This window comes from Tenrec ecaudatus, chromosome 5 (assembly GCF_050624435.1).
Source record: "Tenrec ecaudatus isolate mTenEca1 chromosome 5, mTenEca1.hap1, whole genome shotgun sequence".
Lineage (NCBI taxonomy): Eukaryota > Metazoa > Chordata > Mammalia > Afrosoricida > Tenrecidae > Tenrec > Tenrec ecaudatus.
In genome coordinates this window covers 145,070,260-145,095,457 of record NC_134534.1, presented here as the reverse complement: position 1 = coordinate 145,095,457, position 25,198 = coordinate 145,070,260, and the positions used below count along the sequence as shown (strand labels likewise).

Genomic DNA, 25,198 nt, shown 5'->3' with positions numbered 1-25,198 from the left:
GAGAATGAGGTGTCGACTCTGGTCAGTGGGTGAAGAGGGCTGGCGAGCTTAGGAAATGAGGAGGAGGGTATTACAGCACCAGGAATGGAGTTCAGACGTAATATATGAAGCAATAGGGAGCCAGGGAAGAGCCCTGAGCAAGAATTCAAGGAAGAACTGTTTAACAGGCAGACATAAAAGTGTAGCCAAGGAGAATTTTGTTATACTTTAGGCGAAGCTTCAGGACAGTCTGGACGTTCAACGAGTCTATGTTCGACGCTCCGTTGGAATGCCTAGAAAGAGACGAGGCAGAAGTGCAGTTGCAGATTATCAGGCGTGGCCTGGGTGAGCAAGGAGAATGGTGGTGGCATGGTCAGAGATGGGAGGCTGGCAAGGGGAGCTTCATCTTCCAGGTGGGCAGTGTGGTGGAAATGAGTCCATTGTGACCAGTGCTGGTCTGTCAGATGGGGACAGACCATTGGACTTTGGATGGGAAAATAGGGCTGAAGACAACAATGTCGAGGCCAGATGTTGGAAACCAGGAGAATGGCTGGCCTTTAAGTATGAGCATGGAAAACGTGGATGCTCAGGGAAGCACCTCCTGGGGAGAGGAAAAGGAGCCATCCAAGGAAACATTGTGGAATCACAGAAATGATTCTATCAGTCTCCTGCAGTGGTTCCTGATTCAAGTTACACATTAGAGTCACGCGGGGGAACCAGGAGCTTCAAGCATGCCATGCCCAGACCCTGTTCTGGACCAGCTGAAGCCTCATCTCCAGCGGGTGACAGATACCTCCAGATGACTCTGCTGGACAGTCAGGCTGGGGGCCACTGGCCCAAAAGGTCAGTTAGTATGATGCAAGAGTGAATCATAAAATGCACTGATCTCAATCAGCATCTGAAGACTCATGCTGTACACCATCTATTCATTTATACCTTATTCTGTATCTCGAAATGATAGTTGATCTGCTACCAAAAGAAAAAGTGGATTAGCAGCCAGCTAGTCTTATGTAGGACACCATGATGAATTCATTTTTAAATAAAAACACTTCTATCTAAATCGTGCATTTCCCCCACCCCAAAGTGAAACTAATATTTTTCATCAGCTAAACTGTACTTGATTTTAGTCAAAAGGCTGAGAAGTGATTTTTTTCACCAGTTATAATGTTAAAACATCGTGCAGAGGTAAATGATGACAATTCCTAACGAAGGCAGCAGTTCTCAAGCTGTGGGTTGCAACCCCTTGGTGGGGTGGTGGTGGTGTCGAATGACCCTTTTACAGGGTTCGCCCGATTCACAACAGTAGCAAAATTACAGTTATGAAGTAGCAACGGAAATAATTTTTGGTTGGGGGGGGGGTCACCACCACATGAGGAACAGTATGAAAGGGTCGCGGCACGAGGAAGGTGGAGAACCAGCGGTCTAAGGTGTCTGCCACTACCAGTTCTTGTTTTGCCACATGTAGATGCGGCAGGGAACTCAGACACCGAGAGTTGTCCTGCAGAGAGCTGTGTAGTTCCTCCTGTGCCTCTGCTTCCCCAAAGATATTCTTAAAGATATTTTGAAAGTGGCTTCTAATAAGTTAGAAAACTCAATGCATTTTATAAGTAGTTGGGAATCGTTCAAGATGAAAACAGCCGTTGTAATGGGTCATAGGTCTTTATTACCAGCCGGCACAGGGATCGAGGTGGATCCAATTCATTATTGGTACAGGTTTTGCTATTCAATGCATACAAACTGGAGCCGTACTGGTCTATAAATGCATTCATTCCAATGGGTGTCATTACAGAGCTGGAACCTAACGCTTCATAACTAATGGGGACTAAGACAGGTTTGGTGGCTTTTGGTACTGAAGCCTGAAATGGATGGATTAGAATCCCCCACCCCCACCCCAACAGTGACATTTGTACAAAAATTGGGTGGGATTATGTGTAATTTTACATCGAAATAAGTACTTTAAACTTGTATAAAAGGTTTTATTTTCATTGTAACGTAATTTCCAAAGCCTCCGACTTACATCACTGTGCCACTGTGATCTCCACACAGTGAGATGATGACGTCTCGAAGCAGCTGCCACTACGACGTCAGGCCGTGGGGCAGGTTCTGACAGGTAGTTCTTGTGCATAGGGATGGGGTAATTTTCAATTATATTCTTGGATAGTGGCAAGTTTGTTTTCCCTCAAAATGCTAACTGGCTCTATGTAAAGGCTGGCTCCAGAAACCCTAAAGGGGCAAATTAACAAGTGAAATCATTTTCTGCGATCAGACAAAGAGAAGCCGGACAAGGGTCCAGATTACATTTTCACTCTTCTCCACAGAATAAGGCCATTTCCAGCGAAACGAAGTTACCTCTCAGATAACAATCTACCACAAACTTTCCGCCTCATCCACGTAGAAGCAGTCTAACAGCAAGGGCGGGAACAGAAGGAAAAACAATGGTGCCAACGAAACGTGGCAATAGTGAGGGCCCTCCCCCGCTAGATCAGCTCTGGTACAGAAGCCTCCCAGGTCACCTTTTGAAAGTCAGTTAAAACAAATGCTTAATTACCTATATTTAACACACACTAACTCTAGAGAATGGAAAACCTGCAAGCTTGAACATCACTGGTGTGGGACCGGCCAGTTTATCTGATTTAAAAATCTCTGAATCAAGACACTTGCCTGGATTTTCAATTTCCCGACGCTGTCATGGAGATGTTTTTTTAAAAGCGGCGAATGCATTTTCTCCTTTATAGATCCTAAGATCTCATGGACGGCATTTTTATGTGCATACCAATATCCTATTGTTTAAACAGTCAATCGTGAGGGATCACTGTGCGGAGCAGCCAGTGCTGGCGTCGATCAATAAAGAGGTCATTGGAGATAAGATTCTGCCGAGCACCTGGTGCTTGCCGGCTCTCCCTCCAACATAACGCCCCTCGCCCTCCCTAACATCTGGGCGAGCCCACCGGGAGCTGCTGAAATTTGAGTCTCAGCAAATAGGTGCTCTCCAGGGGGAGAAAGATAAATGGCCAACAATAAAATAAAGATGAGGAGATATTTTCTTCTATTAGAGAGCTAGGCTTTGGAAGGCAAATAACATTTGCCGATTATAGTTCAGGTGTCTTTTGGGAAATAAGTTCCCCCCTCACTTTGAATAGCTGGCGGCTATATATCACATCCGCTGCTCCCCTGCCAGTTCACCTTACTGCGGTGGCCTGCATGTTGCTGCGATGCGGATGGAAGCTATGCCATCAGTAGCTCCATGAGCCTGCTGGACGGGCTTCAATGGAGCTTGCAGACAAAGCAGGCTAGCAGGAAGGGGCAGGTGGTCCACCTCTGAGGGATTAGCCACGGAACACTTTCTGAGCAGCAGTGGAACAGTTTCCGGTACATTTTCTGGAAGATGAGCTCCTCAGGTTGAGAGGTTACTGGAAACACACAGCTGCTGCAGCAATGGGCTCAAACACAATTGTGAGGCTGGGGCAGGAGCAGGCAGCACGTCCCTCTGTTGTCCACAGGGTGGCTGTGAGTCAGAGGAGACTCCCACGCACCTAACAACAGGCCACCTCGAGCACTTACAGTCCCTTGGTGGTGCCAGTGGTGAAGCTGCTTGAGTGCTAACGAACAGGTTGGAGGTTCAAGAGAGGGCTGGAGGTCTCCTTCTGAAGCATCAGCCAGTGGAGCCCCTGAGATGCACTGAAAACCGCAGGCACAGCAGCATCCACTCGATGCTCATTGGTTTCTGATCCTTTACTTGGACAGTCCATTTAAAGTAGCATGTTGGAGGACTTGGCTGTTTAATCAGGCACGATTGCACTTCCATCCTCTCCAGGTGGTGATCCACATGCGTGCTTGGACACGAAGGAAGGGTCTTGACCAGGCTGTGAGTCTGAGGCCCGCAGGACACAGCATCTGCAGGGCCTAATTTCAACACACCGCTGTGGGGAATACATCTCAAATCCCACGTCCTGGGCCAGGCCCCTCCTGGGATGCGTGCGGGGATACGTGTGGAGAGTGGTACTAGGACGAGAGCCGTAGGAGACTCCACCACAAGCTCACTCCCTGTATCCCTTAGAGTGAATGCGTCTCCTCATACTATGAAGGGAGAAGTCTTTGCCCTCCGCATTCTGCTGTGCCACTTCTCTGCACAACAGGAAACAGCCCCCACTGGGCCCTGGCAGCTGTACGAGAAGCTGTGATCACCGTCCTCCCTCAAAGCTTCGCGAGAGACCACGGGCAATCCTCACAGGGGGACTGGCAGGGGCTCCGGATCCAAGGGTGCTGAAGATCCCATGGATCATTTCATAAACTCAAGAGTTGAGATGAGGGCTCTGTGGATTTCGTAGGTACTAAGAAGATGTTCTTATCCAGAAAGTTTTAAGAACGAGAACTGCCTATGTTTTAAAAAACTGCAGCAGGCATTTCAGCTGGGGACTTTTTTTTTATCACCAGGTTAGGCTCTGGGATGGTACCATACTTGCTCTGAGAAGCCTACAATCTGTCGGGGTCGGTACCAACACTGCTTTAGAAGCAGTGTAAGTGAATGTCTCATCGCGCTGTGGCAGGGGGACCAGGGGCGGACGGAATCCTCTGTGGAGTCCCAGCAGGCCAAGTTGCCCTCCCTCTACTTAGCTGTGAGGAGCCACGGGCGCTCTGTAAATTTTTGACGCACAGTTTAGACATTACATCTCTGACACTGCCTGCCTATGTCTCATGGGAGATTAATCACTGCTCATAAGGAATATCTTATGTGGCTTTGCTGTCAAAAGGGTACAAGCATGCTATTGTTCTAAGACCCCTCTGAATGCCTTTCTTACTCCATGTCTATGTAAACTGCAGGAGAGACCTACAGGCTGAGAGAGAAGGCCCCTGTTGTTCCACTTTGGTGCCAGGAAGCATGAATAATTTAAGGGTCCTATCTGCAAAGGCACAATGTCAAAAACAGACTGACAACTGCTCTTCGAGCACACTACGGTTCATTTTCCAAAGGTCACTGCGGTAAGCTTTCTGAAAGTAAGTTCTGAAACTCTTTAACTTCCAGTTTTTACATTTCCCACCAGCTCCAGGAGAACACAGTTCTAGCGACTGTGAAGGGCACCCCCGCTCGCGGTAATTGGCATTCCCCAAGTACACTGTGCTCAGGAGGGGACTGGGGTGGAGGGTGGCCCGTTTCCCCAGCAGTCAGCCGGCGTGCAGTGCAAGGCTGTACACTTTCAGGTGGCAGAGACAGTTTAGCTGATCAGAAAATGTGACAAACCCCTTCTCCTAAAGGAGGGACAGCAATCTCTGACTCATGGGTCATTGTGCGCTTACTTTAGGAGAGCCTGGAGCAACTTTCCCACACTTAAATGTTTTGGCCAGGCTGCCTCCCTGCTTTTCAACTGCAGACCTGCCTCCAACTGCACAAATGCGACTTGGTCTCGGCATCTCTGGTGGGGGCATGATGATCTGAGCACACGGGCTCACCCCTCTCAGGCCCGTGCATTCAACTCTATAGGTGGTATGAGAGTCCAACTGAAATATGCATAGGTTGGCTTGGAACAAAAGAGTCTTGGAGGTGCTGCTGGTTATGAAGTGCTCATCTGCTAACGGAAAGTCAGAGGTTTGAACCCACTGGCCTCTCCCTGGGAGTAGAGGAGGCAGGCTGCCCCTGTAAGGTTATGAACTGGGAAACTCTATGGGCCCTTCTCAGTCCTGTACAATTGTGTGAGACAGAATCCACTCGAAGGCAAGGTGTTTTTTGAGATACAGGAAGATTCAACGGGCATTAGCGATTACTATGGTTATCCTAGAAGTCTGAAGACAGGGAAGCCACAATATGGAAGGAGACACCATTTCCTGGGTCCCAGCCCTGGACATTCAAGTTCTTGACCCAGTGAGATGGTTCTGTGGAAAAGCACAGATAGGGCAGAAACCTAGGTCATCACCCCAGCACCAACGGCTCTGCTTGGACATTTGTCACCTCAAGTAGAGGTGGTCTTCTCCTCCTCCTCAGAACTGAATGGATGGTAATGGATACTTTTTGAGTAGGTAATCAAATCACTTATTTTCCAAATAAAAAATGGCTAAGAACACAGTGGTTGGGCTCTGGAGAGAGGTTGCTTGGGTTTAAGTCCAGCTTTGCCACTGGTTAGTGGTGTGACTTTAGGCCAGTCACTACGCACACTCATTCCCGTGGAGGAGCTTTGGTGGAAACGTGGCTACACATTGGGCTGTGATCCAGAGTCCAGCGTTGGAAACCCCCAGCTGCTCCATGGGAGAAAGGCAGGGCTTGCTACTCCTGGAAACAGTTGCGGTTCTAGAAACTCACAGGGGGCAGTTCTACCCTGTCCTTCTAGGATTGCTGTGAGCGGTATTGACTCGATGGCAGTGAGCTGTGAGTTTTGACCTCTCTGCTGTGCTGAGACATTGGAGAGTAAATGTAGCAGATGAAAAACAGTGCCTGGTCCATAAACCCCAAACCCAAGCCAGGTGCCCTGGAGTAAACTCTGACTTGCAAAACCCAAAGAAGTCCTTTTCCACTGGGTGGATTCCGGTTCATCACCACCCTCTATCGCAGTGGCTCCCAACCTTCCTCATGCTGCGACCCTTGAGTACAGCTCCTCATGTGGTGGTGACCCCCCAATCAGAACATTATTTTCGTTGCTACTCCATCACTGTGATTTTGCTACTGTGATGAATCTGGCGAGCCCTGGGAAAGGGCCGTTGGACCCCCAGATTGAGAGCGCCGCTCTCTCTGGGCTCTAAGCTATCCAGCCCTATGCAGCAGGCAGCTCCATCCCCTCCAGTGGCGCAGCAGAGCCGCTGAATGAATGGTATTCCCATGCCAGATCAGGTCAGCAGATGCCTTTTACAGACCCGCTGCGAACCCACGGATGGCCATCCGAATTGCTCCGAGGGGATGACGTGACAGTGGGCTTCGGGGAAAACGGAAACGTCCGGGCAGTTCTACTCTGTCCCAAAGGATTGCTCACGGCGGGAACTGACCTGGCGGCACTGCGTTTGGGGGTTTTGCTTGTTTTTATAAACAGACACCCAGCAGGAGTGCCAGAGTGCCCGTGTCATGCCTCCCTTCCACTGTGATGATAGAACTGAACGGACGAGCTCTTGAGTTTTCTTTGCCACTTTATAGGAACAGATGGCAACATTATCTTATGATAATACCAGGCTTCACTATGCTATCTGATTAAAACCGCGCCCTTAACATGTAAATTCACTGCCATGGAGTCGATGCCAACTCACGCTGTTCTACAGAACGCAGTGGAATGGCTGCTGTGAGTTTCCAAGACTGTAACCCTTTATGGGAGCCGAGAACCCCACCTTTTTCCCATGAAGCAGCTGGTGGGTTTGAATGGCCGGCCTGTGGTCACTAGTCTAATGACACCAGAGTTCCTTATTCCCACGTAAAGATTAGCCAGATAGGAAAAACTAGGCTTATTTTTTAATGGCATTAATTGGCTCCAAGCCACCCGGGCATTCCGAAAAGGGGAAAGTGAGTAAATCCTATCTGACCAGAGCGCTGGGTGTCAGGCAGGGGACTGCCCTCTGAAGTTCATCCGGAACTCTGTCCTTGCTGAGAGCTCTCTACCTTCAGCACACCCAAACTCCCCGCACCACAGCTAGGACTGACAGGGGTGACTTTAAGACATCGTCTGAGCCCGCTTCACTAAATGGATCCTGGGTGACTGACTGCTCAAGGACCGCACACCTGCTTCTCCTGGCTTATTCTGGACACTTCACATTACCTACTATCTGCTTCCCCGCGCCAATGTCTCCTCCTGACAGCTAGGGTCCTATCCTTCTGTCATCAGTAATTATAAATGCACACCTCTAAAAAGACCCCCACTTTGAGCGGCATCATCTGGTTCGACGGTGAATCACAGCGACATTGCCATCCCTTGGGTGGCCAGAAGGCACAGCTCAGGAGCCTGAGCTCTCACTTGGAATCCTCCAGCCCTGAAGACAAATGGGAGGCTCTCCTTTCGCCCCGGGGCAGTTTGGGAAAATAACTGGCACCTCCATTAGAGCAATTCATATTGGTTTCTCGTCCATTTTTTATTTAAACTTTCGACAGTGCTTCCGTCTTCAAATTCACCCCAGACCATGGTCTCACGGAGTCCCCTCTGAGGCTGTTTTCTCTCCAATTATGTACTTTAGATTGCCCTGCCCTTGCCCCAGCCCCTCTGGTTTTCACCACAGACTTTTTTCTGTACCCCCCCATCTCAGCACGCCTGGTTATCATGCTCTCCGCTTACAACCAGAAATGAATGGCTTGACTTGATGGCTTCCACCAACAAAAGAACCCAGGTAAAGGTTCGTGTGCGTTTTACTTTTCCTTCACATTAACACTGGCTATCATCATTACGTGCCAGCCTTTGTCTGCATGAAGACATGGATCTTGTGATGTCAGAAGACCAGTAATAATAGTGTGGTTGGGCATTGTTCTCAGGAATTCATGTGTGCCACCTCACTGGGTCTTCAGGAAAAACTCTTGAGTGCAGATGATCTATTACTCCTCTTCTGCTAGAGCCGTGGTGGCCCAAATGCCCCACGGGGACCCAACTCGAAACAGAGAGAGTAGAACACAGAAGGAGGTCTATGGAACACCAAAGCACGCTCTTACATGCTAAACTGCCAGGGCGCATCGTGCCAGATTCCAGTACCTTTTATTCCATTACACCCACCCACCCTCTCCCCCAACAAAGTGTTTGATGCCTCCTTGCATCTTACTCTGGAATTGAGTTTCAGAAGAACAGGGACAATTTCTCTATCACATTCTTGTTAGTAGCCAAGGACTCGTGGTTCGAGAACAATGACACACAGGTTGCCTCATCTCAGGTGTGCAAGCACAAGGGCTGAGCATTTAATGGACACAATGGCATCGCAAAGGGACTGGATTTCTCTATTCGGAAGAGCCAGTTCTTTGCATCTTTTTAAGACAGCGCGTTTTTCAATGTCCCACCTTGAGTACTGGAACTTCCCGAGGAATCCGGATGCTGCTCGGTTGGCTGCTGACTGGGAGGCACGATGGGCGGGCTGAACATGTTTAACCAGTCCCTGAAAAGGAAAGAGCAGGGATGAGCAATAGGTTGGGAATTCCACAGAAAGGGTTGTCTTTTGTCTTGGATGGTTCATTCCCTGGGCATTCCCCAAACACACATTTCTCCTCCTTCATATTTTAGAACGGCAAGCTGTCTGCCTGCTCATGCTGGTGGGCCCTTGTCTGACGGCCTTGCTATACCTGGGTGCCTTCTGCAGTTCACTTGCGTACTTAAAATTTTTCCTTTTAGTTTTCATTTTATTGCCTTGTATTCTCCATGTGTTAATAAATCCAATGTCTAATTGTCTTTGGGAATTGGGAACACTGCGTATAAACTTACAGATATGATGACATTTATAAATTGAGCTGCAATGTTGTACTCAGTACATATCACTAATGATAACGTGTACCCCCCACTGCCCAAAAAAGGCAGTTGTAAGTAAGTGCAGTTCATGGTGATGAGTTTGGGTCATAAGTCAGGAAACAGCTGTATTCAGTTTTGCAGATTGGTTACTATGGAGTCAATCACTTAACTCACTTGTTCAATACATCGATTACTTAATGAAGAAGACAACTCTTCAGTTTCCTATTGTTTCCCTCACAGAGGGGAGAAAATTGTTTCAGTACCTGAGAAGAAACACAGTGCCGCTCCTTAGGACCTTTGGGTAAGAAAGCTTGAGAAAGCCACACGGGTCTTTTTACGGACGACAACTTCCACACGATGGATGACTCACAAGGGAGGTTAGTCTTTGAGCTATCCTGAGTTAGTGCAGAGCCAAGCGTCAGTGTGCCTACTTCTGGGCTGAGAGTAGCGGAGGGCAAAGGAGGGGAGAGTGGGGGGGGTCCGGCCCTTGAGTGATTTATAACTATGAGTGGTGGTAAACCCACTCCAGAAAGCACCTCCTACTTTCTCTGTCCCTCTGTCTTAACTGTCCAACCTCAGTTCCCATTTCTCCTCTCTTCTGCATGCCTTCAATCGCCCTCCTCCCTCCGGTAGACACCTGGGTGAGTGCAATTCAAGTGGGTGGCCGTCAGAAGGCATGAATCACGGAGCCTTTGCCTTCAAGCTGTTCTCATCTCCAACTTTGCCACTGGACTTTAGTGGAAAGGAGCTGGCAGGGGAAGGGGAAGGGCTTTTCATCATGAATTCTAGTTCTTAGAGGATCATCCTGCATCATCGACTTTATTCCTCTCAACAGGAGTGGAAGAGAGGCGAGAGGGTCTTCGCAGGTAAAGACTCCCAGTCTTGGAGAACCTAAGGAGAGTTCTACTCTGTCCTCTAGGGTGGCTATGAGTTGATGTCAACTTGATGGCAGTGGAGTTGGTTGGGGTTGCAGCAGAAGCATGTCTTCTTGGTTAAAGAATTTCTAATTTTTTTCTTCTATTTACTTCTGGTTTTACCTATAATGGAAGCAGTCCCAACCAGCAATGAAGAGCACTGGCTCGCCGGGCCAGCTGTGGCTCCATGTTTACTGCCATGAGATCCTGGCCAAGTCATTTAACATCACTGAACCTCATCTACCATAGGGAGAGGGTAATAATATTTCAGAATTTTGTTGTCAGAAATAAAGTCAAACAAAGACGGATTAAAAATCCCATCTGGCATGGATCTGGATATAATTAGTGTTCAATAAATGTCAGTTCAAACCATCATCGCATTCATTAGCATGGTGTGGCCTTTCCTACAATGATAAAACAAGGCAGTGTTTAAAGGGTGGCATAATGATTACAAATCTACACAGATTTCCTGGAAGTCATTCACTCTTCCAGTTAAAAAAGTACTTTCATGTAAAAACCACCACTCCATTATGACTGGTGAGCAAAAGCAAGGTGAACATGCTGGGTAATTGAATTTCATAACACCACATTATGAAAGGATTTGTCATAGACTTCTAAGCTAATGGGCACTGATAAGCACCTTTTATTTAGTCTATTTCATTATGGCAAGTCCCCAAATTCTGACATTACAGAAAATGACAAGGTTACATACAAATTAGCATTCCAGTGACCTCATTACTCATGTCAAGTGATGGACAGCAAAGAATGAACAGGAGAAATATAATGTTATCATATGATGCCACTCCCAAGTACAACTACAAAACTCTTCACAATGGCAGCAGTTGCTCCTACTCATGGCCATGGATGGGGCAAAACTTTGGTGGGGGTTGCTGTGTGACTGTGCAAGGCATTTATGTCTTAAATGCTGACTCATGTTTTTCTTTCTTAGCAGCAGCTATGCAAAGTACAGAGCTCTTCTTTTTGTAGTTTAAAAATATTTTTTAGATTTATAGGAAAGTTTATTAAAGAGTACAATGAGTTTCTGTATTTCCTTTACTCAGATGGCCCAATTTTAGCATTTTATCTCTCTCTCTATCTGCCTACCTACCTATCATCTGTCTATCATATTCTATCCATTTATCTGTGGGCCACTTTTGGTCTGCTGCCGCAGATTGTGTTAAGGCAGGTGGACTGGAGAGACAAATCCAGTGACACTCATATATGTGTAAGAAAGAGCTTTACATCAAGAAGTAATTGTATAGCAAGGAAACCTCCCAGCCCAGTCCAACTCAAGTCCACAAGTCTGATACTAGTCCAGAAGTCCCTCTTCAGAGTCAAACAGCCACATGCAATGATGCGAAATGCAGGAAGATCACAGCTGGTGGGTGCAAAGTCTTGTGGATCCAGTGGCAGTGGCTCTAGCAGCTTCAGGGTCAGCAAGAAAGAAGGTGAAGGCAGAGGGAGAAAGGTGAGGTTCCCAGGACCCTCCTTAAGAGAAGGCATGCCTACAAGGAGGCACCATCAGGCTGTGACCTGATTGGCAGGCTAGACTCCACCCCCTACACTTTTCTATATCATCAAGTTGACATGAAATTATGTAACTACCACACTGGTCGACCAGCTCATCTGTTTGTATTCTTGAAGGGATTCCCTGGTTTTGAAGCAATCTAAAATCTCGCAGACATTTAACTATTTGTCTGGAGGAATAATTATCTGAGAAATCCAAAACCTGACAGTAGTTACCACACGGCTGTCATTTACATTTACTTACTGAGGAACCAACCCAGTAGAAAGAACACTTTGCACAGGATGCCTTATATGAGGAAATAAGCATTTCACCCCAGCCCATGTCCAGCACTTAGTGATATTTATCATTCGCCTTGCGGGTACTACCTTATTTTCTGGAAGAAATTTAGGGTGAAAAAAATCTTCTGTAGTCTAGAGAACAGACTCGGGAGGGAATATATCTGTCTTTTCAAGATCACAGAGCCCTTAAAAAGTTGACAGAAACTACAGGCTGTGTTCCCAAAAAAATGTCCATAAGTAGAGGGCATTTTTCAGGGGCTCGGCGGTCCTCTAATGCCCAGTTCTGGGTTTCTGGCTCTTAAATGAAGAACTTCTATGTTACGGAATGTCATGGCAATGCTATCTCAAGGCGAATAAAATCTTTCACACCATCCTTTTCTGCAAAGGACCAGACAGTAAGTAGGGAGGTTTGTGACCCATACGACACACTGCAACAGCGCTGCTATCTAGCGCAAAACCAGCCACAGAGATTACGTTCATGAATGGGCACGGCTGTGCTCCACTAAAACCGTATTTACAAACAGGCAGTAGGCGAGGGTATCATAAATTGTTTTCCCCCACCCTATTTGTGGATGTAATTATGTTTGGGAACAGGGTTTCTTTTTCCTATGTTAACTTGATCAGATCTGAGCAAGGTGGATTCTAAATATAACAATTGTGAGACAGAAGAAGAGCAGAGTGGACACAAAGGTCTGATCATACTGGGGAGGCGATGAGGACAAACAAAGACGACTCTGTGCAAGGCCTGTCTAGAAACCAAGGAGCAAGAAACATCGGGGTCTACCTGCAAGGATGAAACCAACATGGCCAAGAGCTTGACTTTGACTTTTAGGCCCCCGAACTGTTAGCGAAGACATGTCTGCATGTAAAGTCATCTCCCTGTGCTATTTCTGTTTCCGCAGCCCCAGGAACCGAGGAACGGGAGATTGGGCCCATGGGCTGCAGTTAGGGCATTGGGCTTGAAGAAGAAAAACGTAACAGAAATTTTTATGTTATACTTTGATATTCTGGTTTGTTTTTTAAAAAAGGTTTTTTCTGTATAAGAAATTTAGGATAGGTAAATCTAAAGAGGCAGTAACTAGTTCCTTGGGGCCTCATAGGGGAAGTTGGGGCAAAATGGCTAGCTAGTAACAATGAGAACAAGAGTAAAGCAAATGTTCCAAACCTGATTGTCGTGATGACTGTGTAACTCGACTTGATGTGACTGAACGAGTGAAATGTATCTTACGTCAATTATATACCAATAAAAGTCAGGGGAAAAAAAGAAAAACTACAACCAGACTCACTGGCCGTGAGACACAGTGACCCTAAATGACAGAGTAGGGCTGTCTGTTGGGTTTCTGAGATTGTGATTGTTGTTATACACCACTGGGTGGGCTCCACCCCATCGTGACGGTGCACAACAGAATGAAACACTGCCCAGTCGTGCGCCGTCCTCACAATTGTCCTCAGGCCTGAGCCCATGGCGGCAGTCACTGGGTCAGTCCATCCATCCATCCAGGGCCTTCCTCTGTCACCACCCTTTCATTTTACCAAACATGATGTCCTTCTCCAGGGACCGGACTCTCCCTGACAATCTGTCCAAAGTATGTAAGATGCAATATTGCCATCCTTGCCTCTAAGGAGCACCCTGTTCTTATTTCTTCCAATACATATCAGTTTGTACTTTTAGCACTCCATGGTATTTTCAATATCTTCCCCAACACAATTCAAATGCATTGCTTTTTCTTCAGTTTTCATTACTGAATGTCCAAGTTTCACATGCATGTGATGCAAAGAGGAAGACCCCGGCTTGGTTCAGGCTCACCTTGGTTGTCACACTGACACCTTGCTCTTCAGTCCTCTAAGAGGTCTGTGCAGCACATTGACCTAATGCAACACATGCCTTGATGCCGCTTCCAGGAGCATAGACTGCGGATCCAAGCAAGACCAAATCCTCGACAACTTCAACCTTTTCTCCATTTATCATGATGTGACCTCTTGGTCCATGTGGTCATTATACAATCTGTTGTCAATTTGAGAGGATTAAGACTGAAGGGGTGGAGTTTAGCCTGTCAATTAGGTTGCAGCTTGCGCTCATTTGGAGGCACCACAGAGATAAATAGTTCGCTGGAGGCAGGACACTCACAGACTCCCTGTGAGACATACTTGCTGACATGACACATGGAGCTACTTTGGAGTCCTGGAACAGAAGGAGCCATGTGGAGACCCCTGCCAGTGCTGAGATGCTCACACTGCCACTGGATCTACAAGACCTTCTACCCACTGGCCTGTGATCTTCCTGAATTCGACATCATTGCATGTGTTTTGTGAGTCTGAGAGGACTTTATAGATTAGTATTGGATAGATGGGTTAATAGCTGACTTATAAACTTGATCACAACTAGGCTGGGATGTTTTCTCAATATTCAACTTCTCTTGTATATAAAGTACTTTCTTACACACTCTTTCTTAGACATTTGAGTGTCTATGAATTTGTTTCTCTAGTCAACCCAGACTAACACAGTCCAGTTGTGAAGATGTGGTCTTCCTCACATTGAGTTGTAATCCAGACTGAAGGCTACAATCCTCGATCTTCATCAGCAAGGGTTTTAATTCTTATTCACTTTCAGCAAGCAACGTGTGTCACCCGCATATCTCAGGATGTTAATAAGTCTTCTTCCAATCCTGATGCCACACCCTACAGCTTCTCTGAAGATCTGCTTAGCCTATAGCTTCTCTGAAGATTTGCCTAGCATACAAATTGAATACAGTGAGCGGATACAACCCTGATGCACACCGTTTATGCGTTCAAACCAGTCAGTATTCCCCTGTTCTGTTTGCACAACTGCTCTTGATCCATATACAAGGTCACATGAGCACAATGAAATTTTCTGGTATTCCCATTCTTCTCCATGTTATCCACAGTTTATTATGGTCCACATAGTTGAATTCTTGCATAGTCCATGAAACACAAACATATATCTCTCTGGTATTCTCTGCTATGAGCCAAGACCCATCTGACATCAACAATTATATCCCTTGTTCCACCATCCTCTTCTGAATCCAGCCTGAACCTCTACCTTGTCAATGCACTGCTGCAACTATTGTCGGATGATCTTCAGCAAAATGTTACTTCTGTGCAGGTGATGTCAAAGATACTGCTCTTTAGTGTGAGCATTCCGTGGGTCACCTTTCTTTAGAATGGGTATAAATATGGATCTCTTCTAGTCAGTTGCCCACGTAGTTGTCTTCCTAATGTCCTGGCATAGTGAGTGCTTCCAGGGTGCTTCAGCTTTCTGAAACCCAATGAGTCCATCAATGAACAGTCAATTCCTGGAGCCTTGTTTTTGGCTAGTGCATTCAGTGCGGTTTGAGCTTCTTCCCTCAGCACCATGGTTCTTTCTCACACGCCCCCTCCTGAAATGGAGGGATGTCGACGAGCAGGGCCTGCGTATTCTTTCCATCTTCTCTTGAAGCTTCCTGCATCATTCAACATTTTGCCTACAGAATCTTTCAAAGTCTTTCAGAGACTATAACTATTTAAGAGAGCAGACGACTTTATTTTTCTTCCATGGAGTATCTACTGAATGGTTAGTAGCCCAATTTGTAACCCACTATACTACCAGGGTTCCTAGATAAAGGAGGAAATCATGAGATAAAAAATTCTCAAGGATTTCAGTCAATCTTCTTTGTAAATACTCTTTGAATCAACTTCCTGTTCAAAAGTCCAAGCAACTTTCTTGCCCCTTGTTTTCTGTAACAAGAGCTCCTATTTGATCCTCCCCCAGTTGCTCATTCTGGCTACATTTTCCCTGTGCTACCCACAGTACAGTCAAAATACTACCATGACTTTGTTAATCTCTCACCCGAAACACTTCCTTGTCACTGGGAAGTCATTGTACTTAGGAGAAAGACCAAAATCTTTACCATGGTCACGGAGACTTTGCACAGACTAATCAATCGCTCAACCTTCACTGTTTTTTCCCATTCCTCACAGTCCAGCATACTCCCTAACATCATGGGGTCTTTTCACACGTTTACCCCCCTTGTGTAGACCACTTTTTCCTCCCCAATCTTGGCTCGATTGACTCATAGCCAACTGTTGGATTTCTGCGGAAGCACCACACTTTTAGGGGCCTTCTGATCTTTTTCTCCCCAGTCAAGCTTCTTGTCACTTCTTTTCACAGGAGCGACTGTGATCTTATCCTTAGGAACCCTTGGTTCTCTCCTAATTACATTCTGATTAATGAAAGCACTTCCCCTCCCTCTATTTTTTTCTTTTAACCAGCACCTAGCTGAGTGCCTGGCTGCTTAATGCACAGACTAGGCACCACCAACATTTATCCAATGCATGGCTATTGCAGGGGTTCCGTTGTCGGCCTCGTTTCTATAACAGTAAATAATGCTGCTACTGTAACCTGCTGTGTGTTTCCCCTCCATCTTGCCTTTTCTTCACAGGCTAGGAATGTGCTATTGTTTCTTCATCACGCATTTGGTAAATACATAATTTGGGGTGAATCCGAGGACACACACCTGCTTCTTTATAGCCAACATGGAAAAATCTAATTTTCTGCCTCAGGAAACAGAAAGTTAGTCCAGAAATGTACTTACTAGACTAAAGACTAAGAAAATAAATGTTATTTATTTTCTTTTTCAAATTTAAATTTACCAAAAGAGCTCTCAATAGCATTTCTTCATGGGATTCTCCACATTCGAAACTAGAAGCTCAATTCGAAATTGCAGGGTTTTCTGTATATGTTTAAGGAGGGTTAGAATACGTACAGAGATATTCTTGTTGTTTTATTGGGGTCTGTTTTCCTCAGGAGACCTCTAACCAGATAAGTTTTGGAAGAAACCTTAAAATCTATATAATCCAATCTCCATTGAATTATTAAATCTCATCTAAACGATGCTCCCACAAGACTATAAGCTCCATTAGGCTGGTGATCATCTCATTTATAGCAGTCTTCTTCATCTTGGGCTTGGCACATAGTAGATGCTCAATAAATGCCTGTTGAATGAATGAATGCTTGCTAGAAGGCTGGGACTACAGCTTTCTGAAAGAAAGACATACAGTTGAAACTAGGAAGTTTGGGAAATGGATGCGGTCTCTGAGGAAGACCTTTTAGAGAGAGAAGGTCAGAAGAACACACTCTGTGAGTGGTGGGAGGAACAGCAGGAATCCGAACAGGCAGCGAGCTGATCATAGGAGGATGATCATCCCTCACAGGCACTTCTCTCCTCCAACAAGGGCTTCTCAGAGATATCTGCATTACGGCGATGCCTTCAGTGTTCACGGTCTCCTCCAGAGCAAAAGCTGGGAAACACACTGCGCAACAAGTATGACATTTTCATCTCAAACCAATCCGAGTTTATCTGGAGACATGCAACAAACATTCACATAAATGGAAGATCATGTTCTTTCTTCTTTCAGACTCTACAAAATCACTCCCACTGCCATATATTAATCAGAAAACTCATAAGACAGAGATGATTCAATTCTCTTCAAGTGCACGGTGCCCTAAGAAATCACAAAACACAACAATTGCTCTATGTGGAAGTAGGTGGGAACTGCAGATCTTCTCTGGAAACCTGGCTCTCTCCTGTTTGGTAGTTTTTCCCTTAGGCTAAGAACATATCAATGACAGAGTTTTGGGGTCATTTCCTATACATCGCCTCACTGGAAGTGGTCGGTTATTCAACTCTGGAGGCACAAGTCAAAGCACCAGCCATTCAATTCAACTACAACATGTAGACAGTAATAGCTCATTCATTTGGGAGAGCCTGAAAAAAAAGAGACATCTTCTTGTTTCCCCCTGTATTTTGTTGTATGTATAGCTGCATTGGCTTTTTTCATCTAATAGATACATGAGTCCCTGCAAGGTTTCAGACTTTATTATGGGACCTGAAGCATAAGGCAGCGTTTCTATTCTTGAGGAATTCAGCTTCTGAGAGACCTACCATAGATTAGCGTTTATAAGAAATCCGGGTAGGTGTTGTTAGATAGAAGTCAGCCCAAGGAACGTCTTCTCATAGGGGAAGCAGTCAGGTAGCACTTTCTAACAAAAGCGATGAAAGGAGCTAGCCCTGAAAGATGAGAATGCGGCAGCAAAACACACTCATGAGTGGATATTCTGGAATGGACAGCAGCCTTGTAGCAGAAACGCCAGAGCGCGAGGTTCCCGTAGGAGTGTGGCCTGATGGGCACTGGGCGTGTGCGTGTGGCAGAGTGTAGGCAGTTGCTGAAGAAGGCAGAAGCCTCGGATGGCAAACTACAGAATTCATCTTTTATTCTAAAGGCCTTGGTGACCTATGGAAGATTTTTTAAGCTACAAGAATTTTGGGTTAGCAGTTAGGGCCTTGCTTTTATAAATTTTAGGCAAGACATAATGGTGTTACTTTTGAAACTTGGTCCATATGTATATGAAACATGAGGAAGACAGAGCCTTCCTAGTTCTCACTGCATCAAAATAAAGACTCACGAGAAGCTATCTTATTTTTGTCAGCCTGGAAGAGAGACCCCTGTCGGAGCTCTGGTGGCATAATGATTATGCACTGGGCTGCTAACCACTACTCGGTCAGCAGTTCAAAACCCCCAGCCACTCAGAAGGAGAAAGACGGCGCTTTCTGCTCCTGTGAGGAGTTACAGTCTCAGGAACCACACAGGCTGCTGCATGCTGTCCTGTAGTCACTAAGCGTTGGGATTGATTGGATGACAGTGTTTGGGTTTCTGAGAAAAAAAAAAAAAGACCTTTAGAGATGGTTGTTTGCCTTACCAACACTATACTCTAGTAAGGGTTACTTTAGGTTTGTATGGGGTGCCCCAGGCAGGAACTATCTGCATTTAAGTAAATAGTTATTGAGTAGCCTCATTTCCAACATTGCACTGGATACAAAGGAACGGACACTCAGCAAGCACAAGGGATAGTCTCAGAAAACAAGGCAAAGATATGTGACTGGATCAGAAGAAAACACATAGAAACATCCCTCAACTATGTGGGAAGATTTAAAAAATAGACTATCTAAAGAAATGTAAGTTTAATTGCGGTACCGCTGAAACACATCAGTGTGGTAAGATTTTAAAGTTTGCTAAGACTCGGCATGGGTGAGACTAGGTAGGTTAGCACTCTCATACACTGCTATTAAGAATAGAAATTGGTGAATGACTTGATAATATCTATCAAAATTACCCTTTGAACAAACAATTCCACAGTTATGAATTGCAAACACATGCTTGCCCATGCTCACATAGGTGTGCACATAGGATGTTTATTACAGCCGTGTTTCCCATTAACAGAAGGCTGGAAACCACCTAAAAGTCCACCAGCAGTGAGGGCTGGCTGGCTCACGATGGGAGACTAACAATAGCTTCTTTCCAGCACCTAGAGGAATGGGCTCAGTGTACGCGTGCATTAAAAAAGATGTCCAAGAGGCACTGAGTAAACATTTAAAATGCAAGCCTTAGAACGCTGCAGACACTTGTCCAATTTTGACCAAAGATACAAATACAATGTTTTCTTGTAGATACACAGAGAAATTGGGAGAAATCTGAAGAAACTGTTGGCCATTATCACATCAAGGGATGGGAGTGCAGAACGGGGAGAGGGAAGAATCAGAATTTTCTCTTCACTGTCTTTCTCTGCTCTATTGTAAGGTAGGAGCTTTTTCTTCAGGAACTCTGATTTGATAAGAGATCTACAAGAAAACTTCTGAAAATCAGATTCAGAATCTCTAAAAAGTGCTTTAGTGATAAGTGCTTTTTGGAAATGGGTGTCTGATGGGGCCCTCCGAATGGGCTGCCTTCTTGTACCCCTGGAGTGGGTGCTGGAAGCCCTCCCGCTGGAAGCAGGAAGCTCCAGGGTGGGAGAAGAGTCTTTGGAGTCTTCCAACAGAAGTCACTCACGTTCCCCCCTATGGCCAAGCTTTCACCTGCAGAAACAATTTGTGTTATTTAACACTATGGGTGGTCATCCTTTAAAACAAAAACCAAAAATCATCCTTCACTAGCCTGGTTATTCCAATGAAATGGTTTGGGGTGTGAAGTTTGCAATGTGAGCTCTGACAGTTCACTGGTACAATTTAACAAAGACCGGCTCTAATGGGAAAGCGGGGAGACACTCAAAATAGAAGGGAAGCCAGGGGACCGCAGGCATTTTTCATTCTAGGAGATGTGTTCATGGGAATCTGTGCAAAGGAGCGGAACATTATGCTTCAATGTGCCAATCCAGAGATCCTGAGTGGCTGGGGGATAACAGGTCCCGGGCGCATGGAAAGAGAGACAATGGCGCACTTACCCTCCACCTTTCTCTGGAGGGTAATCATTTTGGGGTGAAATTCTCAAGGAAGTCAGTTTATCTCCTTAAAACAGAAAAAACTAATCAAGCATTGTCTGATTAATTAGAGACACTTGGAAAAAATGTTATCAAGGCCTACAGCTGTAATCAATTTAATCAACATGCAAGGAGCCAATCTCTGGTTTTCCTAATTAACAAAGCTGAGTGTTAAAGAGAGAAGTGTGACATTGCGGTGCCATTAGCTAAAGCTACAGATCGGGCATTTCCCTGAAATATTCAGAGTCAGGTCAGGATAAAGTACAAATTACTTTTCATAGTCTGTTTCTCATAATGCGACTCATGCACATTTTAGTTTGTCTCCTGGATATTCCCGTGGTGAAGCTGTTATGGTGAGGTGCCAGACTTGGTTCTGAATGTGCACGTCGTGACTCAAGTGCAGCAGAATGAAACACTGCCTAGCCCTGAGCTGTCCTCACATCCTGGCTTTGTTTGAGCCCACTGGAGCAGCCACGGTGTCAATCCACCTCGCTGAGGGTCTTTCTTTTGTGCTGCCCCCTGCCTTACCGAACACCCTGGCATTCTTCAAGGGCTGGTCTCTCCCGAGTATATGTTCAGCGTCCATGAGATAGTGCCGCAAGTCTTACTTCGAGGGATCATCCTGGCTGTACTTAAGACGGATTTGTTTGTTCTTTTGGCTCACCGTCCCCCCACCCCCACCCCAAACTCACTTGCCATTGGGTCAATTCTGGCTAATAGCAACCTTTTTAGACAGAGTAAAACCATCCTCATGGATTTCTGTAAAGCCTCATCTTTCTCTTGGGGAGCGGCTGGTGGATTTGAACTGCTGAACTTGTGGTTTGCCACCCAATGCATATATAAACCATGATACCACTTTTTTTTTCATAATTGAGCTTTCACATGCATATGAGGCCTGAAAATACCAGGACTTGGCCCAGGCACATTTCCAACTGACATCGTTGCTTTTTAGCACTTGAGATTATTTACAGCACTTTTGCCCAAAGCAATACATTCTTTGAGTTCCTGACGGCTGCTTCCATGAGTGTTGATTGTGGAGCCAAGCAAAATGAAATCTTTAAAGATTTCAATCTTTTTCTCTGTTATTATGATGTTGCTTATTGGTCCAGTTGTAAGGACTTTGTTTCCTTCATGTTGAGCCGCCCTGGTAGTATAGTGGTAACATGTTGGGCTGACAACCTCAAAATCAACAGTTCAAAACCACCAGTTGCTCCTCAGGAGAGATGAGGCTTTGTACTCCTGTACAGAATGAAAGTCTTGGAGATGACATACATGCAATCCATGTTTCTCTTCATCAGCGATTGTTTCAAGTTCTCTTGGCCTTGGCTAAGCAAGGCTGGCCCATCTGCATATTGCTGTTAGTGAGTCTTCCTCCAGTCCTGTTCTCGCCATATTCTTCTTCCTATAGTTCAGTTTCTTCATTATTTGCTCAGCATCCACATTCATCCTGATGCATACCTTACCTGACTTTAAACTCTACTTCTGTTTGAATGGCTGCCTCTTGGTCCAAGTACAGGTTCTGCACAAGCACAAAGCAAGTGGTCTGGAATTCCCCTTCTTTGCAATGTTATCTGTAATTTGTTACGATCCACACAGTTGAGTTTTTTTGTGCAGTCAAGAAAGCACAAGTGGACATCTTTCAAGAGTCATCTGACAACAGCAACGATCTCCCTCCTTCCATGTCCTCTTCTGAACCTTGCTTGAATTTCTGGGTAGTTCCCTGTTGATGTATTGCTATAATTGCTTTTGAATTATTGTCAGTAAACTTTTACTGTGTTTGATACTTGCTGCATTCCGTTGGATCACATTTCCTTGGAGTGAGTGCAGATGTGGATCATTTCCAGTCAGTTGGCCAGGTACTCGTCTTCCAAATTTTTTGGCATCGACCAGTGAGTGTATTTTCAATGTTTCCTTCATTTGTTGAAACATCTCAGTTGGTATTCTGCCAGTTCTATATATATGGCCGCATCTTCGCTGCAGCTTGAAGTGAAAGGTTTCATCTTTCACTACCATTGCTTCTTCACTATGCTACCTCCTGGAAAGACTGAATTTCAACCAATCTTTCTGCTACAGAAAATCTCTGTACGCCCTCAGCTAAGCAGTACAAATTAATAGTGACTTTGGAATGTTTCAAGGAAGACCACACTGTACAAAGTATATACCGAATGCACAGTACAGAGCTACAAAAAAATATGTGAGATTTATCTCGGATTAATGGCATCCAAGTTAGTTACAGAATTTTGGCATGAACAGGCATGCTAGACAAAAAGATGAAATGTTTCATTTTACATTTTTTAAAGATGGGACTATAAAATGCAAAATGCATCCATACAGTGCCTAAGGAGTAAATCCGATAATTCAATTTGCTTGTTCTATTTTCGTAAAGTCAATCTAAATGTTAAGATGTCTAATGCAAGACTGGTTTATTAATGTTTTTTTCTTGCTTTTAAAAGTCACGTTTCACCAAAGTGACGATCATATTCTGTGTAGTCATTGTTTACAATTCTCATCTAAAATTTTCCTGTCAAGACAGCAGTTCTCAATCTTTTTTTTGTTCCTGGAATTTAGTATGAACATGAATATTTACTAACTAGATTATTAGGTACTTTGCTTATAGTATTATAAAAATAGATTAATTATAAGAATATGTAAATAATTTCCAAAAAACTGAAAAAAAATCAAGGAAACCTCAATAAGATCTTTTCTCATTCACATATTTTTTCTTAAATGAAAGGGAAAGAGATCGTGTATATAGTAATAAGCACTCAATAAATACTATGGAGTGAGCTATTAAAGAGGTAATGCCTATCCATAAGCAAAGCATATGGTAGTTGTGTTTTTGGTTGGTCTATTATGCTATTCTTCCCCTCCTTATCTGGAGAACTGAGTTCCTCTTTTCCATGGAAAACCTACTTCATGAGGTTTGGGAAGGATTAGCCTTCCCTAAGCCATCAGGATAGATAATTGCTAGCGACGAACACTATGCTTCACAAGCAAGAGCCTCAGTGAAAACAAGTCCCGTGTGGGCTCAATCATATCAAAGGTCATCTAGATAATGCAGGACCCAGCAACATTTCATTCTGTGTTGAAAGTGGTGGCCATGGGTTGGAGCCGACTGGAGAGAAACTAACAAGCCTTCCTTTTACTTCTAGTAGGTGAGCAGGCACAAGACACAAACTGGGTCAGAATCCATTCTTGGACTTTTTCTTGGTATATGAGCCTTGAGAACTATAGGCTTGGATTAAATAGCAAGACCAGAGAGGGAGAGAAGCAGCAAAGTGATGGAGGGGCGTCTTCCCTGTTCCATGGTTTGACATCTTGCATCCAGTCTTGCCAGCAGACCAAGCTTTGGACATTTTCTTATAACCACTGATAAATGCCATGTTGCTTATTTGAGCGTGAACTGGGTTTGCATGTCTTTCAATTAACAGAATCCCAATTCATGTTGACCGAGCATGTATACGTGAATGACATCTCTATGCTCACAGCAGAAAGATAAAGACTGCAAGAAACAATATGAGGTTATGATAGTTCTCAAGAGACTCTTAGAAGCTCTAGTTTTCTATCGGACAGGCTTAAAAGTTATGTTTTTGTCCAATGGAAGATGCACAAGCACACACAATGAAGACTTTCATCCCCATTAAACATGGCTTTGTTGAGGATACAGGGGAAGGCAGTATTCCCCCAATATCTCTAAGGAAAAGACCTGAATGATATTTGGCTGTTTGTTCTATGCTACTGTTTAGAGATTGACAACAGGGTGGTAACCAAGGCTCGGTCCCCATGGCTTGGGACTTACAGTAGCGACAGGCAACAGACAAGAACACAAAGCAGAGCATGATTTCTGATAGGAAAAAGTGCTATGAAAATAATTTTTAAAAAGCTTAACCAGAGGATTTAATGAGTATTTCAAATGAATAGGTCTAGCACACAACACAGGCAACGCCCTCTCACAAAAACTCGAAGCCATCAATAGACTGATTCGGAACGCAAGGCAAGAAAGGGAAGGCTTCCAGAAGGGTTGATCAGGGACCATCTCAAAGAGATTCGTATTTCTAACACAATGGGTCTCTCGGATTAACAAATTCAATTCACATTTCAAACCTACTTACCAGGGAAATTCTATTACTGAGAATCTGCAGGCCCTTTCGAGCTCTTAATGTTCAGAATATTGAATATACCACAGACTGCCAAACAAAACAAAAAAGAACCAAACACGTCTGTCTTGGAGGGAGTGCAGCTAGAATGTTCCTTGGCGGGAAGTGAGATGGCAAGCCTTTGTCCACATACTATAGACATGTCATCAGGAGGGCCCAGTCCTGGAGAAGGACATCATGCTTAGCGGGGCAGTAAGAAAGACCTTTCAGAAGCTGGATTGACACAGTGGTTACAACACTGGACTCCAACGTAGCGATGGTGGTAAGGACGGCACAGGAGCAGGCGGCATTTTGTTCTGTTGACCCAGGGATTGGATGGATCAGAATCGGCCCGATGGCACCTTACAACCAGAACAAATGTGTAGGGCAATACCTTGGGTGGTGCAAATGATTAACAAGCTGAGCTGTTAGCTTAATAGGTTGAGGTTTTAGCCTACCCAGAGGAGCCTTGGCAGAAAGGCTTGACAATGACACCGGCCACTTGGAACCCTATAAAGCAATGATGACACACATGAAGTCATCAGGAGTAAAAGCTGATTCCACAGCAACCGGTGGTGGTGTGGAAATGCATAGAGCGCCGTGCAGGAAGTGATGGGGAAGAAACAGGGAATCAAAGAGCAAGTGTACTTTGAGAAGCAATTTCTT

At 45.0% G+C, this 25,198-nt stretch overlaps 1 protein-coding gene across 5 annotated transcripts in view; it reads right to left on the bottom strand.

Moving 5' to 3' along the window:
* Positions 1-25,198, bottom strand: part of CFAP20DC (CFAP20 domain containing) — a 276,940-nt gene that overhangs the window by 5,277 nt on the left and 246,465 nt on the right. For all 5 annotated transcript variants that reach the window (XM_075549963.1, XM_075549964.1, XM_075549965.1 and 2 more), the window contains one exon: positions 8,924-9,018. In XM_075549963.1, coding sequence (XP_075406078.1) covers positions 8,924-9,018 — 95 coding nt within the window. The remainder of the gene's footprint in view (positions 1-8,923; positions 9,019-25,198) is intronic.